Source organism: Orcinus orca, chromosome 2 (assembly GCF_937001465.1).
Source record: "Orcinus orca chromosome 2, mOrcOrc1.1, whole genome shotgun sequence".
In the NCBI taxonomy this organism is placed as follows: Eukaryota; Metazoa; Chordata; class Mammalia; order Artiodactyla; family Delphinidae; genus Orcinus; species Orcinus orca.
In genome coordinates, this window is record NC_064560.1 from 172,908,583 (window position 1) to 172,926,710 (window position 18,128).

General features: G+C 44.1%; 1 protein-coding gene and 1 long non-coding RNA gene across 2 annotated transcripts; one reads left to right on the plus strand and one right to left on the minus strand.

Moving 5' to 3' along the window:
* Positions 1–3,818: 3,818 nt before the first annotated feature.
* LOC125963629 (uncharacterized) lies at positions 3,819–5,228 on the minus strand. The gene is made up of 2 exons (XR_007475841.1): positions 4,932–5,228; positions 3,819–4,540 (listed from the first exon to the last, which is right to left on the minus strand). It is a non-coding gene; the product is annotated as an uncharacterized LOC125963629 (long non-coding RNA).
* Positions 5,229–5,662: 434 nt separating this feature from the next.
* Positions 5,663–16,053, plus strand: LOC101276207 (acyl-coenzyme A thioesterase 1). Its single transcript, XM_004262215.3, has 3 exons — positions 5,663–6,248; positions 10,889–11,091; positions 13,532–16,053. The coding sequence occupies exons 1-3, from the start codon at positions 5,663–5,665 to the stop codon at positions 14,135–14,137; spliced, it is 1,395 nt and encodes a 464-aa protein (XP_004262263.1). The 3' UTR covers positions 14,138–16,053.
* Positions 16,054–18,128: the final 2,075 nt, after the last annotated feature.

Here is an 18,128-nt window from a genome sequence, read left to right on the forward strand (position 1 = left end):
GTGTATATGTCCATTACTCTCTCTCGCCCTGTCAGTGTGTATATGTCCATTACTCTCTCTCGCCCTGTCACAGCTCACCCTTCCCCCTCCCCATATCCTCAAGTCTGTTCTCCAGTAGGTCTGCGTCTTTATTCCTGTCTTACCCCTAGGTTCTTCATGACATTTTTTTTTCTTAAATTTCATATATATGTGTTAGCATACGGTATTTGTCTTTGTCTTTCTGACTTACTTCACTCTATGACAGACTCTACGTCTATCCACCTCATTACAAATAGCTCAATTTCGTTTCTTTTTATGGCTGAGTAATATTCCATTGTATATATGTGCCACATCTTCTTTATCCATTCCCTGCTGCCTCTTTCTTAACAGAAAGTTCCCTTCATTTTTTTCCCCCTCTACTTTCTTTTTTCTTTCTTTCTTTTTTTTTTTTGGCATGCCGAGTGGCTTGGGGGATTTTAGTTCCCCTACCAGGGACTGAACCTGGGCCAGAGCAGTGAAAGTCCTAACCACTGGACTGCCAGGGAATTCCCTCCCCTCTACTTTCTAATTCCCATTCTTTGCCATGCACTCATACAGGTACACTGCTGTCTCATGAGATTACTCTGGAAATGCTGCCATAAAGATAATCTGTTAAAACTCTTTTATATTAGGTTTCAAAACCAAGGTCTGGAGAGCAGACGTGACTAAGATCACAGCACTGCTTAGTACCTGAAGCAACACACTGATACTTTGACACTAAATCCAAAATATTTTCAACTACTTCTCTCTGTCTCTTATCATTCATCTGATGCTAATAAGCTCCTTTCACATACTGGTGAAGCAGCAGTGTTTTGAAATTACCTTCAAAGTGGCTTCCCACACACAGTCTTCAAAGGGAAGCAAGTTTCTTCCATCTTAAACCTTCCTTAGTTTTAGGTTCCAAAGCTGCTTATATTGGTTACTAGGCAACCACCTCTTTAGAATTCCATGAGGCTACTCACAGAACCTATGGGTTCAATCAGGCGTATCTTCAGCTATTTATTAAATTTCCTTCTTTGTAAATTGAACTTTGGGAAGTTGCATTGTATTTACTGATTGGTGGCAAAATGGATTTCTTGGTCATCCTTTGAAAAATAAACCTCTAGGTCTATGCAGCTCAATGTCCACCCCCCCCGCCCCACCATTCGTTCATAAGTCCTACTGAGAAAGAGACAGAGCAAGGGAACACATGAACACCCAGCTCTGGCATGCTTCAGACCACCAGGTTGATAGAACAAACGGTAAAGCAGAATGAGTGTCTTTGGGACCTTTCCCATTCCCCTTTCGTCTCTGCCCCTGCTTAATCTCCTTCCTTCACACAGTTCAGTTCCATCTCCCCTGCTTCCCAAATTCTGGCTAGGTTGTCAGCCAATAACACTATTTTTTTTACAAGGGGACTCTTCAAGTCCTATATTTTTAATAATAAAATTCCAGGCCTACAGAATACTGGTCTTCAGGCTTCCCCTTGTGAAGAGAACTAATTTGTCCTGACAGTAAAGAAGATCTCTGGCCATAATGTTCTGTCTGTCTCGTTGATCTGGGGCTGTGCTATTCAGGTGGTTACCATCTCTTGCTGACCAACCTGAACACTAACTTTAGTACCAGGGCTCAGTTTGTGCTCAGACTCTGGGTCCCTCACAAAAGAGTGAAAGGACATGTTCTCTGAGATGAAATGAATGAAAGAATTAAGAAATTAAATATTAAAACACTGGTTAAGGGCTTCCCTGGTGGCGCAGTGGTTGGGGGTCCGCCTGCCGATGCAGGGGACGCGGGTTCGTGCCCCGGTACGGGAGGATCCCACATGCCGCGGAGCAGCTGGGCCCGTGGGCCATGGCCGCTGAGCCTGCACGTCTGGAGCCTGTGCTCCGCAACGGGAGAGGCCACAGCAGCGAGAGGCCCACGTAACGCAAAAAAACAAAAACAAAAACAAAAACACTGGTTAAGGTTCCTCAAGAAATTAAAATTAACATGTGATCCAGCAATTCCATTTCTGGGTATATACCCAAAGAACTGAAAGCAGAGGCTCATACAGATGTTTGTACGCCCATGCTCATAGCATATTCACAACAGCCAAAAGGTGGAAGCAACCTAAATGTCCATCGATGGGTGAATGGATAAACAGAATGTGGTATATACATACAATAGAATATTATTCAGCTTTAAAAAGGAATAAAATGCCGGTACATGCTACATATATGGGTGAACCTGGAAGATATTATGCAAAGTGAAATAAGCCAGACGCAAAAGGACAAATACTGTATGATTCCACTGATCTAAGGTACTTAGAATAGTCAAATAATAGCTACAGAAAGTGGAATAATGATGTCCAAGGGGCTGTGGTAGAGAGGGAGGAATGAGGAGTTGTTTAATAGGTACAGAATTTCAGTTTGGGTGATGAAAAAGGAGATAGGGTTAAAGGTTGCACAACAATGTGAATGTACTTAAGTAACTATGCATTTTAAAATGGTAAATTTTATCTTTGTATATTACCACAGTTTAAAAAAACCAACCCTGTTTAATTATAAAAGCCATGTGTTTTTTGGTGATAGAAATTCTGCACAAAGAAGAAAATTAAAACTACTCATGATACCCCAAAGCCTAAGAGACAACAGTTTAGGGTAGCTTTCTACTAGTCTTTTTTTTTTTAATGTTTATATATATATATATATATATATATATATATAAAGTTCTACAAACTGTTCTCTACCTGCTTTCAATGTCATGAAAATTTCCTCATCATATTCTGCTATATCATTTTTAATGGCTACATCTCTTCTGTTGTATTACTGCATTACAATCAAATTGACTAAACCAAATTTATCTTGCTAGTTTCTTTTTCCTCTGTTAAAACAACGATATGGTAAACATTGTTATAGCCAAATATTTACACACATTTATGAATGTTTATTTAGGCAAAGTTTCTAGAGTGGAATTGTGAGTCAAAGAGAATGCATCTTTTAAATATTTTTAACCAGGTTGCTCTGAAAAGCTCATACCAGTGTGTACATCCACCAACAGTATATGAATGTCTGTTTCCCAAATCTGCTCAACTAGGACATCATCATGTGAGAAACAAAGCATAATGGTTCAGAGCACAGGCTCTGGAATTGGATTGCAAAGATATAAATCCCAGCATTTCCACTTTCTAGCTGTGTGATCTTCAGCAAATCAATTCACCTCTCTGGGCCTTAATTTTCTCATAAGGTTCTTGTAAGGATTAAGAGTTAGCTATTATTATTTACCGTCTTTAGTTTGAGTCTCGTGCACAAAATACACTGTGAAGTATCCCACAGAACCAGTACAAAAGTAATTAGAGCTAAAGGGAGTTGCATGATTAATGACCAGCAGGACAGGAGAACATTCGAAACTAGGTAAAAAGTCTTGTCTGGGAAGCTCATGGGGGTGGCCTTATTAGGAGCAGAGGCAAACACAGGTTTTGTGGGTTTGAAGCTTATACAATTTGCAGGTTTCTCTAATAGAAAGGATATGAATTCATGAATGTAAAATCAAGTACAAGGTCTTGGAAGGGGCCTGCAGTTAAGTTTGATGAAAAATTCACCACTGGATGGAACCCATAGCTTATGAAATAGTGGGAAAAGGTGAGCAGTCCAGGGCGAGAGGGAGATAACGTTTGCCTAAATGGAGCAATATAAGAGTCCAGATAACAAAATAACAACTATTACCTCATTTGGCTGTTTTTACACCCATAAGGAATGAAAGTGAGGTCACACAGCTAGTAAGATGCCAGGCCCCTTAGTTGTGGAATGGTGTGGAAAAATAATCATAATAGACAAATAACATACAAGCAAAACACCATGGTGCACATTTTATTTTTATTTTCATTTTTTTTTTGGCCGTGCCGCACAGCATGGAGAACTTCCCCTAACAGGGATCGAACTCATGCTCCCTGTATTGGAAGGGCAGTGTCTTAGCCACTGGACCGCCAGGGAGGTCTTTTTTTTTTTTTTTTTTTTTTATGGTGCACATTTTAAAAGAAAAGACATGATTATTAGCTGGTGTGAATTACTCAACAAAGTGACAAAACTCAATTCCAGTCCACTCCTCTGGCAATTAATGTTACCGAACATAAGTCCATGTGCCTGACGCACAGTGAGGCCAAACAATACCAAAACGTTGGAGTTTGGAACAGAGAAAGGTTTATTGCAGGCCATGCAAAGAGATTGGTGGCTCATGCCTTAAAAACCCCAAACTCCCCTAAAGCTTTCAGCAAAGCCTTTTTATAGGAAAGGTGGAGGGGGCGTGGTTAGTTGTTGCAAACTTCTTGATGTTAGATCCTTTTTTTAAAAAAAAATTATGTATTTATTTAGTCGGCACCAGGTCCTAGTTGCAGCATGCTTGCAGGATCTAGTTCCCCGACCCCCTGCATTGGGAGCGGGGAGTCTTACCCACTGGACCACCAGGGATGTCCCAGATCCTTTGTTCTTGAGGTCAGGTCAGGTCAAGGTCAGGTAACGATGTTCTCATAAATCTCCACCAAACAAATGTTATTCTCTGTTCCGGCCTGAAAGGGCAAGGTCCCAAGGCACAACTTTCACCCTCAGGGCCGGGTCCCCAGACCCTGCCCAGCCGTCATCACTGAGGGAGCAAGGCGTCCAGAACCCAACTGGCCCTCAGGCTCCTCAGGCCGCCCAAAAGGCGGAGGTCAGGTCCCACAGACTGCGACCCAGGCAGACTGCCGCTGCCATTAGGTCGCAGAGACGGGCATGGGGGAGAGGTTCACCACTGCCTCAAGGCCTGGGCCCCGCCAGTGGGCAGCCTTGGCAAGGGCTCTGAAGCCCTACAGGACACAGCCCCCAGCCTGTCCTGGGGCTCCCCAGCGCACCTGCTGGCAGGAGGCTGCGGAGGGCCTGGAGGGCCCCAGGGAGAAGGCTGTGGTCTGATCCACCTCTTACCTCACTCTCCGCTGGAGGACCACCGCCGGTCGGACAGTTGGCGGAGAAGGACCGCTAATCGCCTCTCTAACCTTCCCGCTTTGGGGTTCTCACGGTAACCGGTCGCCCAGAGTAACTGCGTGCAGCAAATCCTGCGCGCCAAGGGCTGCTCGCTGCCCCGCTCCACCACAGGATCCCGGGCAGGCTCAGGGGCTCGGTACCGCCGAGGGGCCGGCGCTGCCTCAGCTGCCGTCTGCCTTAGCAGCTGGGCTGGGGGCGGGGCCAGAGACCGGGGTCGCCCTGGTCGGCCCGGGGCCCGCGTCGGAGCCAATCGGGCGGATGGCTGCAGGAGGCAGCGGCGGCCGCACGCTCCTACATCATAGAGGCCCGGGGTCCGGCCGGCGCGCCCTGCCCTATTACATTAATTTTGGAGACTGGACACTTTGTTAAGTGCCAGGTTCCTTCAGGGGCAGCCCGGTCCAGCCCACGCTGCACGAACCAAAGAACTTCCAAGAGGCAAAACTAGGAAAATTCTTCCCAACATAAAGTTCCTGTGTGTCTGCTTTCGCTCTTGCTTTTAAAGGTCGGCCACTGATCGGCAGGACTTCGCGGCCCTCCAAAGAGTTATAGCAGGCTGCTCGGCCCCATGAGGCCTTAGGCTGCAGGTAGGCAGCCTGTCGCTAGAGGGACTCTAGTTTCTAACCTTCTTCACAGCCCTCTGAAGTTGACCTGAGATCTGAAAAAGGCGCAAAATGGTGGTCTCATTTCCGGCTCTCCTGCGACCCTTCCGACTCTGTCGATGGGACCCGACACCCTGGGCGCGGTTGGCAAGGCCTACAAAGCTCAGGACCGGTGACCCAAACTCTTGGGCCCCTGCCAGGATGGCGGTGACAGTGACGCTGGAGCCCGCGGGCCGCTGCCGCTGGGACGAGCCGGTGCGCATCGCCGTGAGCGGCCTGGCCCCGGGGCAGCCGGTCACGCTGCGCGCGTCCCTGCGCGACGAGAAGGACGCGCTCTTCCGAGCCCACGCGCGCTACTGCGCCGACGCTCACGGCCAGCTGGACCTCGAGCGCGCGCCCGCGCTGGGCGGCAGCTTCACGGGCCTCGAGCCCATGGGGCTCCTCTGGGCTCTGGAGCCCGAGAAGCCCTTGCTGCGGCTGGTGAAGCGGGACGTGCAGACGCCCTTCGCCGTGGAGCTGGAGGTGCTCGATGGCCACGACCCGGAGGCCGGAGGGCTCCTGGGCCGGGCGGTGAACGAGCGCGACTTTCTGGCGCCGGGGGTGCGGCGCGAGCCCGTGCGCTCGGGCCGGGTGCGCGCCACGCTCTTCTTGCCGCCGGGTAAGCCCCCTGCTTCCCTAACTGTTTATCTTGTCTGTGAGAGAGAAAGGTAATAAGTAGGTAGCTCCCAACATTCCGAAGGTCTGTGGGGCCTGAAAATTTCGAGTAGACAAGAATGGAACGTAAGGCTGGCTGGGGAGGTGGCTCTGCTGCTCCAAGACAGAGGTCAGAACGAAGACATCGCAAGGAAAGGGTCAAGACAGTTGTAATTTAAAAAAAAAAAAAGTATAAGGAGTTTGCAGTTTTTAAAGTTTTCTTTCTAAAGTTTCTCAGTTTTACAACTTTGCTTCTAACTCCCAGAGTATATTAAGATTTAAGAAAACTACCATGAAGGAAGAAGGCCTCTTGCTATCCACTGGAAATCTTCTGAATTATTGGTTAATTTTACCATTACATAAAAAGCAACAGGCCAATGAAAAAGTTAAAAGATGCTTGTCCTGATTAGGATCAGGGAAATGCAAAGTAAAACTAAACACTACACTCAACACCCTCAAAATTTAGAAGTCTAATATTACCAGTTTTTGACCAGTATGTGGAGGAAAAGGAACTCCCATACACTGCTAAAAGGAACACAGAATCTGCCTGCCAATTCAGGGGACACGGGTTCAAGCCCTGGTCCGGGAAGATCCCACATGCCGCAGAGCAACTAACCCAGTGCACCACAACTACTGAGCCTGCGTTCTAGAGCCCGTGAGCCACAACTACTGAAGCCCGCGCTCCACAACAAGAGAAGCCACCACATTGAGAAGCGCACTGCGAAGAGTAGCCCCTGCTCACCGCAACTAGAGAAAGCCCGCCAGCAGCAACAAAGACCCAACGCAGCCAAAAATAAATAATTGTTTTTAAAAAAGGAACACAATTATTCATCTACTCTGGAAAAAATTGCTTTTACTTAGAAAGTTGACTGTCATTCTACTCCTGGTGCACCAATAGGTATTTATGTTTGTAAGAGCAAAAACAACTGGAAACAGCCTAAATGTCCATCAGCAATAAAACTGATGAATAAATTGAGGTATACTATAGCACAAAAGTGATTGAAATATAGTCACAAGAATCAAGGGACTTCCCTGATGGTCCAGTGGTTAAGAATCCACCTTCCAATGCAGGGGACACGGGTTCGATCCCTGGTGAGGGAACTAAGATCCCACATGCCGCAGGGCAACTAAGCCCGCGTGCCACAGCAACTAAGACCCCACACAGCCCAAAATAAATATTTTTTAAAAACCAAGAATCAAAATGGATGAACCTCAAAAACAGTGTTGATGGAAACATCAAGTCCCCAAAGAACACATTCAGTATCATTACATTCAGATAAAATTCAAAAATTAGGCAAAATAAACAAAATGCCATTTAAGGAATACTTACAAGTAGTAAGACTGTAAAGAAAATCAAGAGATTGATAAAATTCAGAATAGTGGAAAGTGAGGGAAGGGGAACAGGTACTGACAGGGCTTTGATGGTTAGTACTGAATTATTAAAGTTCTGAGTATAAAGTATTTGCCTTATAAATTGTCCTTAAAATTTGCACATTAAATACAAACTTTTAATGTAAATAGTGAAAATGTGACATAACTAGACTTATACACAGTAGGTAGCTTTTTTTTTTTTTTTTGCGGTACGCGGGCCTCTCACTGTTGTGGCCCCTCCCGTTGCGGAGCACAGGCTCCGGACGCGCAGGCTCAGCGGCTATGGCTCAGGCTCAGCGGCTATGGCTCACAGGCCAAGCCGCTCCACGGCATGTGGGATCCTCCCGGACCGGGGCACGAACCCATGTCCCCTGCATCGGCAGGCGGACTCTCAACCACTGCGCCACCAGGGAAGCCCATAGGTAGCTGTCTGAGTCTAGCATAATGTATTTGAGATTCATTCCTGTTGCTCCATATATTGGTAGTTCCTTCTTCTTGTGTCTTAGAAGTTTCCCATTAGATGGATGTGGCACAGTTTGTTTATTCTTTCGCCAGTTGGAGGACATTTGGGTTTCAAGTCTTTGGAGATTAAGAATAAAGTCACTGGAAACGCTTGCATCCAAGTTTTTGTGTGAACACAAGTTTTCATTTTTCTTGGGTAAATACCAGGGAGTGAGATTGCTGGGTCATAACCTAAGTGTATGTTTAACTTTATAAGAAATTGTAAGCTGTTTTCCAAAGTGATTGTATCATTTTGCACCCCCACTGTTGCCCTTAAATATAAAAGTTAGTTACTTGACTAACAAAAATGGGTTAATTTGGGAATAGCAGAGAATTGCAAATTGGAACAAGCAAGCTACGGCTAAAACCATAGGCAAGTGCGACAAAGCAAGGAGAAGAACACTATTTTATAGAGAAAAAGGAGGAAGCTGGGAGGGGTTGTTTTGAACAAAAGTCCATCAGAGAAAAGAGAGTTTGGGATAATGGTGATTTTTTACTGTTGAGTTGTTGGGGTAGTCAGTTTCTTGGAGGGGAGGCCATTTACATCTTTTGCTGTTGGGGCCTGTAGTTGATGATTCTTTCCTGTTGATGTAATTGACAATTCTTCCTATAATTGACATGGAGTGGTACTGCAGGAAAGCTCCCCAATTCTGTCCTCCTTACTCCGTTGTAGTGAGGTTTCCCTTTATTAGTTTTCACATTTCTCCCTTTTAATCACGATCTTTCTCCAAAACCATCGATGATCAAGAGTCAGTAGAGTGGCTTTTTGTCCTTCTGTGTCAGGAAGGACCTTTCCTGGGTGTCATGTCCCTTGTTAGAGGGAAACTGCACAGAGTGGAAACCTAGTGAGGTCACATTTGAGTAACAAGGAGGGGTAGGAGGGAGAACTTTCAGGAACTTTCCATCTATAGTCCACATTTCTCAAGACCCTAAGAACTAGAGATCATCTCTTTTGGTATATATCATTTTTACAGAGGTTTGACAGGAAACAAGTATAGAATCAAAAGTAACATGACAATTCCAAATTGTATGATGATTCTAAACCAGGATCCTAGGCCTGAAGATAGCCAACTGAACAAATATTTATTGGCACTTACTCTGATTTCGGGGAGAAAAGTTATCCCTACTGAGGTGAACCCAGAGCCATGGATGCCTCCTGGAAGTCCCCGTTTAAAGCAGCCAGGAGAGCAAAATAGACTAGCAAATACAACAAGGGCATGGTCAATCTAAAACAGTTAACCAAGTGCATTCAGGAAGGTACAGTGCAGGCATAAACATGAGGCAACAGCTAATGAACTCTTCATGAAGATAGCAAAACTTAAAAGACATTTTAAAACAGTATTCTTACCTTAAAAGAACTGTTTGTAACCAAATGTGTTATTACTGGCATAGCATGTGAGGTTGCAAGTTCAGTTACCCTGAATCTGGATAAGAATCCAGAGTCAGTTAACAGTCCAGATGAAAAAAAGAATGTGAATCCTGAACTTTCTAACAGTACTGGCCCTGACGTCTTAGCAAAGCTGTCTGGTCAGATGTCGTGCGCTTCAATTCTAGGAAATCTTTACTTTCAGGTCATCCTATGATGTGAGGTCCAGTGAGGGTTTGGTGCTTTTTTTCAGATGTGTCATGTAAGTGAAGAGTCTGTTCCCTGGAGTTTGGCAGCACAAGGGTTGTTTAGCAGTAATTGAAAGTAATTGAAAGGGGCCTTCCCAGTGGGGTTAAAAAAAGTCTTTCTGGAGGTGTCTTTTTCAAGAGGAAATCTCCAGGATACAAGGTATGATGCTTAAGGTCTTCATCTCCTGGGATTGCTCTGTGACAAGATTGCTCTGCCAAAGCATGATTATTTTTAATGGAAGCAACTAGGTCTTTACAGTATGAAATATACCTCCTTTTATCAGCTGTGAATCAAAAGAGGCAGGGGCCAGGTGCATTAGATGTCTTGTGACTATCGCAAAGGGTGAGAGCTTATGAGTTCCAGAGGGGGTGGATCTGAGATTTAGAAGGACCAACGGCAATGCTTTTGGCCAAGGTATTTGGAGGGTTTGTATGAATTTTGCCAATTTAGTCTTTTTTTTAAAAAAAATTATTTATTTATTGGCTGCGTTGGATCTTAGTTGCAGCACTTGGGATCTTTGTTGCGGCATGCAGACTTCTTAGTTGCAGCATGTGGACTGTTAGCTGCGGCATGCATTCAGGATCTAGTTCCCTGACCAGGGATTGAATCCCGGCCCCCTGCATTGGGAACACAGAGTCTTACCCACTGGGCCACCAGGGAAGTCCTGCCAATTGAGTCTTTGTTGTTGTTGTTGTTGTTTTGGCTGCACTGGGTGTTCATTGCAGGCTCTAGAGCACAGGCTCAGTAGTTGTGGTGCACGGGCTTAATTGCTCTGCGGCACGTGGGATCTTCCTGGACCAGGGCTTGAACCCATGTCCCCTGCATTGGCAGGTAGATTCTTAACCACTGCGCCACCAGGGAAGTCCCTTTAAATTATTTTTAACCACAAAAATAGTACATGTTCTTTGTAAAAATCTGTGGGGCTTTGAGGCCCCAGGTATAGCAGGGAATGTGGGTTTAGCCTATGCCACAGTCTGGATCTTTGAAGACCAGAGCCATTCAGCATTTCTGATTGTCAACAGAAAACTTTGACATCACCAAATAGGTAAAAATGGCTTTTGACGCCACTGCAAAGAGTTTCAAGTATAGTTTAGTTTTGTGTTTTGTTTCTTCCCAAGGACCTGCACCCTTTCCTGGGATTGTGGACATTTCTGGAACTGGACGTGGCCTTCCGGAATATCGAGCTAGTCTGCTGGCTGGGAAGGGTTTTGCTGTGATGGCTCTGGCTTATTATAACTATGAAGACCTCCCCAAGAGCATAGAGAACCTCCACCTGGAGTACTTTGAAGAAGCTATGAACTACCTGCTTAATCACCCTCAGGTTGGAACTTCCTCTAATTTTTATGTTCTGCCTATCAGTTCTCCTGCTCTTAAATGCTCTTGGTTTTCACAGAACTTGACAAATTCATGACAGCCCTTTCCTGCCCCCAACACACACTACCTTTCATAGTCGCTTTTCCCAGACAGTTTCCATGCAATTAGATGTAGCCGTAATAGATTTCCTGCTAGTAAAGATGTCCTAGTTGGAATTATGGAATTTTAAATTCCAGTATTTTATACTATTTCATTACAAGCCCAAACACATTGAGAACCCTGGGTTTGACACAGGAAGTAGAGGAAAAGGGGAACGAGATCAGTGTCTCTAGTTTAAATGTTTGTGTTTAATAAACCTCTCCTCCATGTGCCCCTCTGAGAGCAGAGGATTCAGTTTTAAAGAACCTGGTGACAAAGAACCTAGGTAGTACGGAGCGTTTGGAGGGCTCAGGATATCAGAGGATTAGAAGATAGACCTTGCTTATTTTATAATTCAGTCAGAGCTCAAGGGGGATGGAAGTGCTGGAGCTCTTAGAAAATGTGATGGGGTGTAGTGGAACCGGCACAATATGTTTGATAGAGAAAAGTTAAATTTGAGGTTTGATTTTGCCACTTAACTAGCTTCATGACCTTGGGGCCTCTGTTTCTTCCTCTCAAAAGTTGGGATGACAGTAATATCCCATTCCGAGTATCTTTATGAGAAATAAGTGGCTGAAAACAGTTAAGAGTGCTCTTGTAGAAACCATAACAACAACAACAACAACAAAAAGTGCTGTTGAGAGGTCAATAAAAAGGCATTTGTAACAGAAGAGTTTGGTAATTGACAAGAAGAGTCCTTATGGAATAGGGCATACCCAAATTACCCTGGAGGGGATTGAGTAGAAAATGAAGAAAGAAAATAACTACAAAATTTCCCACAAGTTTTGCTGTGAAAGGGAGTAGAAAACTGGGGCAGAGTGGATTTAAGCTCAAAGGATTGTTATTAAAATGTAAGAGGTACTAGAGCTTGGGGTACACTGACGGGGATGAGCCAGTAGAGAGGAAAGTTATGAAGGAGAGAAGGAGGAAGTAATTGCAGGAGCAAAGTCCCTGAGGATGAGAATAGATGGGATCCCAAGCACAAGCAGAGGGTGGCCTTGAATTAGAGATACCTTGGAAACAGGAAGGAAGGAGGAGAGCTTGATTCATGTAGAACTACGTAGACTTGGAAGGGAAAATTAAGGACAAGTTCCTACCTGATAGCTTCTATTTTTAGTGAAGGGGAATAGGGGTTAAAGGGGCTTACAGAGGTAGGAGACAAGGTGGAATGGCCTTTTGGAGAAGTGGAAAGCAAACATCAGGGAAGCAGGATTGAGGGGCAATATGGACGCTTATTTGAAATTTGTGGTCATGACATGAAAGTAAGATCTGTCCGCACGAGCATATATATATATTTTAAATTAATTTATTTTTGGCTGCGTTGGGTCTTTGTTGCTGCGTGCAGGCTTTCTCTAGTTGTGGCAAGTGGGGCTACTCCGTTGCGGTGCGCAGGCTTCTCATTGCGGTGGCTTCTCTTGTTGAGGTGCATGGGCTCTAGGCACACAGGCTCAGTAGTTGTGGCTCGCGGGCTCTAGAGAACAGGTTCAGTAGTTGTGGCGCACGGGCTTAGCTGCTCTACGGCATGTGGGATCTTCCTGGACCAGGGCTCGAACCCGTGCCCCCTGCATTGGCAGGTGAATTCTTAACCACTACACCACCAGGGAAGCCCAACAAGCATGCATTTTTTCCTCCAGCAGTGTTCATTTGCACAAATGCAGGCCAGGAGGAAGTGAATAACAGGTGCTAACTGAGGTGAGCACTTTTCTAGGCGAGTAGGACCAAAGGGAGAGCAGTATTAAGGGAGTTAGGAGTGTTTGCAGGGGAGCGATAATAACGATGAAGCTTGAAATCTAAGCTTGAAATCTAAGCCGGATGAGGTGAGAAGTGAGAAAATGAGAGGTACTGATAGGGAAAAAATGGTAGTCAGGGTCTCAAAGAGGTGGGAGTGGGCAGTACTAGAATTGCTAAACTGGAGGTAAATAAGTTGGTGATTAGACAGTAGAATGCTTGAAGCTGATGTTTTGGAGATGATGTACTTATTGATGACTTGACTTAGGTTATGACAATGGGAGTGTGTGTCTGAGGTCGGGGAGAGAAAAAGATAATGGGAGGTTTGGAGGTCAAGGAACTGAGAGGCCAAAGTATTTAGTTGTCGTCCACATGGTTGAAGACACCAGGAATGGTGATGGAGAAATTGTGGAAAGCAAGGTAGAGAGGAAGGCTAAGTCAGTACCCCAAGGCTGCAAACCCTGATAAGTGGGAGAGCCCAGATCCACGCTCAGTTCTAACCGACTCTCAAGTCCAGGCGCTACTCGCCACACTGCACTGTTCACGGACTCATTCTCCTTTTCCCTTTGGCCTTTTCTCAGGTAAAGGGCCCAGGGGTAGGGCTGCTTGGGATTTCCAAAGGAGGCGAACTCTGCCTCTCCATGGCCTCGTTCCTGAAGGGCATCACCGCGGCTGTCATCATCAATGGCTCTGTGGCCAGTGTCGGCGGAACCTTACACTACAAGGGTGAGACACTGCCGCCTGTGGGTGTCAGCCGAAGTCGATTCAAGGTGACCAAAGATGGCCTAACAGACATTCTGGATGTCCTGAACAGCCCTTTGGAAGGACCTGATCAGAAGAGCTTCATTCCTGTGGAAAGGGCTGAGTGTGCCTTCCTGTTCCTTGTGGGTCAGGATGACCACAACTGGAAGAGTGAATTCTATGCTAATGAGGCGTCTAAACGCTTGCAGGCCCATAGTAAGGCGAAGCCCCAGATCATCTGTTACCCAGGGGCGGGACACTACATTGAGCCTCCTTACTTCCCCATGTGCCGGGCTTCCCTGCACACCTTGGTGGGCAGTCCTGTCATCTGGGGAGGGGAGCCCAGGGCTCATGCCAGGGCCCAGGTGGATGCTTGGCAGCAGCTCCAGACTTTCTTCCACAAACACTTGGGTGGGGAAAAGGGGCCAATCCCAGGAATGCTGTAATCGTTTATCCCGGGGACAGCTGCCACAATTAGTGTATATGTGTAGTTTTTTTCTTTTTAATAATTACTTCAGTGTTAAAGTGAATGTACCAAGAAATTTTCAAGATATTTATAAATTACATACTTTTTCAGTTGTTTGGGAGGAGAGTGATTCTACAGAAAACACAACAGATGGAGAAAGCATGCCCTTTAGTGTCTAACAACACATAACTGACAAAACTTTAGCTCTGAAAGGAAAAGAGTAATACCTGGTACACAATTGGTGCTTAGTTATTATTTGAATAATTTATTATTGATTTTGTTTAATAATTAATTTATAAATAAATGATTACCTACTGTGGAAGAAAAGCATACAAAATATCAAAAATATTATCAGATCTGAGTTTCTAATTTAAGAATGGAAGTGAACATCTTAGCTGTAAATTACTATACTAGTTATAGAACTACTTAGATGAAAAAAATTAATAAAAATTTTCAAAGCAAGTATGGTTTTAGTTCTTTGATATCTTCTCCTTGAATGAGTAAGCATTCTCCTCATGCAAGTGTATTTTAAGTTATTTTTGTATCTTCACATATGGACCTTTGTGATCTAGTTATTTTGAAAGCTGGTAAAACATTTAGATGAATTTCATAAGTGACTTTAATAACGATTAGCGTGCAAATATTCAGTTTTGTACCACTTGATATAAATAGTTTCATATTAAACTTACTGAACTTTTCTAAAGCTTAATGTGTTTAAAATAAAAAACACCTTAATTTGTGATATGGTATTCCAGTTCCTCAACTTTCTTTTTCAGTAAAGCAATTCCTGACAGGTGTTTTTTCTCAAAATTCAAAAACAGTACAGAACTCTTTTTGTTTTGCCAGCTGTTTTTTTCTTCTATACCATTGTGAGGCAGGTGTCATCTTCCTTTTACAGATGAGGAAACTGAGACTCAGTACCTGCATGGTACCTCTAGAGCTGGGGCCCCGGCTCCCCACATCAAGTTTCTTCTCTCTTGAGCCCGTCCATGCCCTGTGCAGGGCAGCAGCCCCAGTCACAGGCAAAGGAAGTGGCTCGTCTTTCTCCTGCCTAAGTTCTCAGGGGAGTTCCTGGACTTGCAGTGGGGGGGTAGGGGTATTTCAGGGCACTGATGTTGAAAGAGTAGATCTGGAACCGTGTTTAAACCCTTGACATAGTAGTATGGTTTTGCGGGAGCTGACAGGCAACTCAAAATGCCTACACTCCTTCCCTTGATTGTTAACAATGTGTATGTGATTTGCCCTCCTCTTCCTCTTTCCTCTCTTTGTATCTCTCTTTCTGCTACTTTCTGTAAACAGCGTCTTCCGTGACACTTGAAGGAATCGCGCCATCTATCAAGCTGGAGTGTCAGTCTTCTCTAGATGCTGATCGTGAGTGATAAAAGGCAGAAGCAGCAGAAATTTGGGGGCCAATTAATGACGAAGTTAAATTGTAGACCATGTATTTCAAAAGACACAAAGATGATTTCCTCTTTAAATTCTCTTGAGTAGGAGGATCTAAGAAAAGGGGAAATAGAGACACCATAGGCATGTGTTCTGGAGGGGAGAGTGAAACTACATACTATGATGTAAAGATTAGAAAAGAATTCAGAGTGATAGTGGCTTTTGATATGGGTCTTAACTGATAGGATCTCTTTTTCTCGAATCTAGAGTAATAAAAATTCATAGAAAACTTGGAAAATAGAGAAAATTATTCACTAGAAAAGGAGTTGCATATAATCCATTCACTAGAAACTAGCACACTTAACATTTTAGAATATTTCCATTTTCCTCTAGGCTGCTTGTTGTGTGTATTGAGTTTTTACTCAATTAAGTGTACATCCATTTTACCTCAGTATTGTATGATGTTTTTCTTACCATGTTATTATATTCTTCAAATACATGACTTTTTAAAAACAGTGATATGTATTCCATTGATTGGTGCTACAACTCTTCATTTAATCCATCCCCTATTGTTAGCCCTTGACATTGTTGATAAGTTTTTCTTTATAAAGTCCGTTCCTATGGTGAAGGGACATATACATGTATAAGTCTTTGTGTATCACTGATTATTTCTTTAAGAGAGATTCTTTGAAAGGAAATTACTGGGTCAAACTTCTGAACAGTATTATGATCCTTTACTATGCATACCAGAAACAATCAAGTACACCATCAAAGACACTGTATGAGACAGCCATGTTGTCAATACTGGTGTAATGTGTGTGTATAGGTGTGCGTGTGTCTAATTTTTATAATTTTATAAATTTTATAGGTTGAAAAGAGAATCTCATATTGTTGTGCTTTTTTTGTTGTTGTTAGTGAGGTTGAATATTTCCCTCACTTATTGGGAAAATATTTGTATTCCTTTTAATCTACATTTCCCATTCCTTTAGAATGTTCACCTGTTTCTTCATGACCTAGAGCAGCATTTCATTATGTGTTTTAGAAGTAGCTAATTCTAATATATGTTGGCAACATTATATTACCTTGTTATTTGCCATTTAAACTATGTGTATGTGTGTGAATATATGTGTGTCAGGTTTTGCAAGATGGACTTGATGACGGAAGGTGGAAATGATAAGAAATACGTGTACTGGTCTCTGCCTGTACCCTTCTCCCAACTTCCAGCACAGAGCTCCTAAACCCTTGTAAATTCCTAACTGATAAAAGCACTAGTAGCATCTTTTGTTCTATCGAGGCAACTCTGGGTGGGCTCCTGGATGGCTCCTGGATGGGGACTGGTAACCAGAAAGACCAATCCATGATTAGAAGCTTGGAATTTTCAGCCGTCTTGCCCCATTCTCTGGAGGAGAGCAGGGCCAGAAACTGAGTTAATAATTGATCATGCCTAATGTGAGGAAGCCGTCAGAAAATCCCAATAGTATGGGGTTTGGAGAGCTTCCAGGTTGGCAAACACTACCACACAGGCAGGGTGATGCACCCCAACTCCACAGGGACAGAAGTTCCTGTAGTCGGGACCCTCTCAGACCTCGCCCCACGCATCTCTTCATCTGGCTGTTCCTCTATATCCTTTGTGATTTCCTTTAATAAGGTAGTTGATGTAAGGGTTTCCCCGAGTTCTGCGAGCTGCTCTAGCAAATTAGTTGAACCTGAGGAGGGGGTTGTGGAAACCTCGGATTTATTGCCAAATCACACAGAAGTTGTGGATACCCTGGGGACCTATCACCTGCAATTGGCAGCTGAGGAGGGGTGAGAGCAGTTTTGTGGGACTGAGCCTTTAACCTCAGGGAACTGACACAGTCTCCGGGTAGATAGTGTTAGGACTGAATTAAATTGTAGGACATCCAGATGGTTGTCTCAGAGATTTGCCTGGTGTGGAGATAAAAACCTCCACACATGTGGTAACCAGCAGTGTCAGAAGTGCAGTGTTCTGTGTGAGTAGTAAAGGAGACACATAGAAAAGAAAGACACAGGAGGAGAACTGTAGGTTTTTCCTTATATACAGAAGACATTTTAGGAAGTCAAAATAACAGGCTCAGTGGTGGAAAACTCAAGTGTGTTCAAGTATAGTTGTCCATGTTAGAGCATAGGGTACACATAAAATAGCAGTGTGTAAACACTACAAAAGGAGGAGAATGTTGTGTGATAGACAGTCTTAACTGTGTTTAATTGTACAGGCAAAGGGAGACCTTAAAGATTGGTAAGAAAGAGGGTGATATAGTTGCCATTGTACTTTAGAAAAAGAATATGGTGGGAAGTACCCACATGGGCACTATTGCAATAGTGAAGGATTCTACTGCAATGCCTTATGGGAAGAGTGGGCCCTTTCTATCTTACATACTTTATAGGATCTCAAAATTTCTTGATACTTTCTAGTTAAACCTAGAAGCTGTAGGGAGGGAGGAGGACTGTTCCTTTTCCTAAAAGAGGTTTCATTCTGAACAGTACTTGGACACCAATTCTGCATGGACATCAGTTTGGATCTGGAGAAGCCCCAGGGGTAGGAACTAATCAAACCTCATTTTAGGAGA

What these genes read in the sequence shown, in the direction of transcription:
- LOC101276207 (XM_004262215.3), top strand. Translation starts at nt 5,663, where the DNA reads ATGGTGGTCTCATTTCCGGCTCTCCTGCGACCCTTCCGACTCTGTCGA. An exon ending in CACGCTCTTCTTGCCGCCGG is followed by an intron (nt 6,249 to 10,888) that starts GTAAGCCCCCTG and finishes TTTCTTCCCAAG; the next exon opens with GACCTGCACCCTTTCCTGGG. An exon ending in ACCTGCTTAATCACCCTCAG is followed by an intron (nt 11,092 to 13,531) that starts GTTGGAACTTCC and finishes GCCTTTTCTCAG; the next exon opens with GTAAAGGGCCCAGGGGTAGG.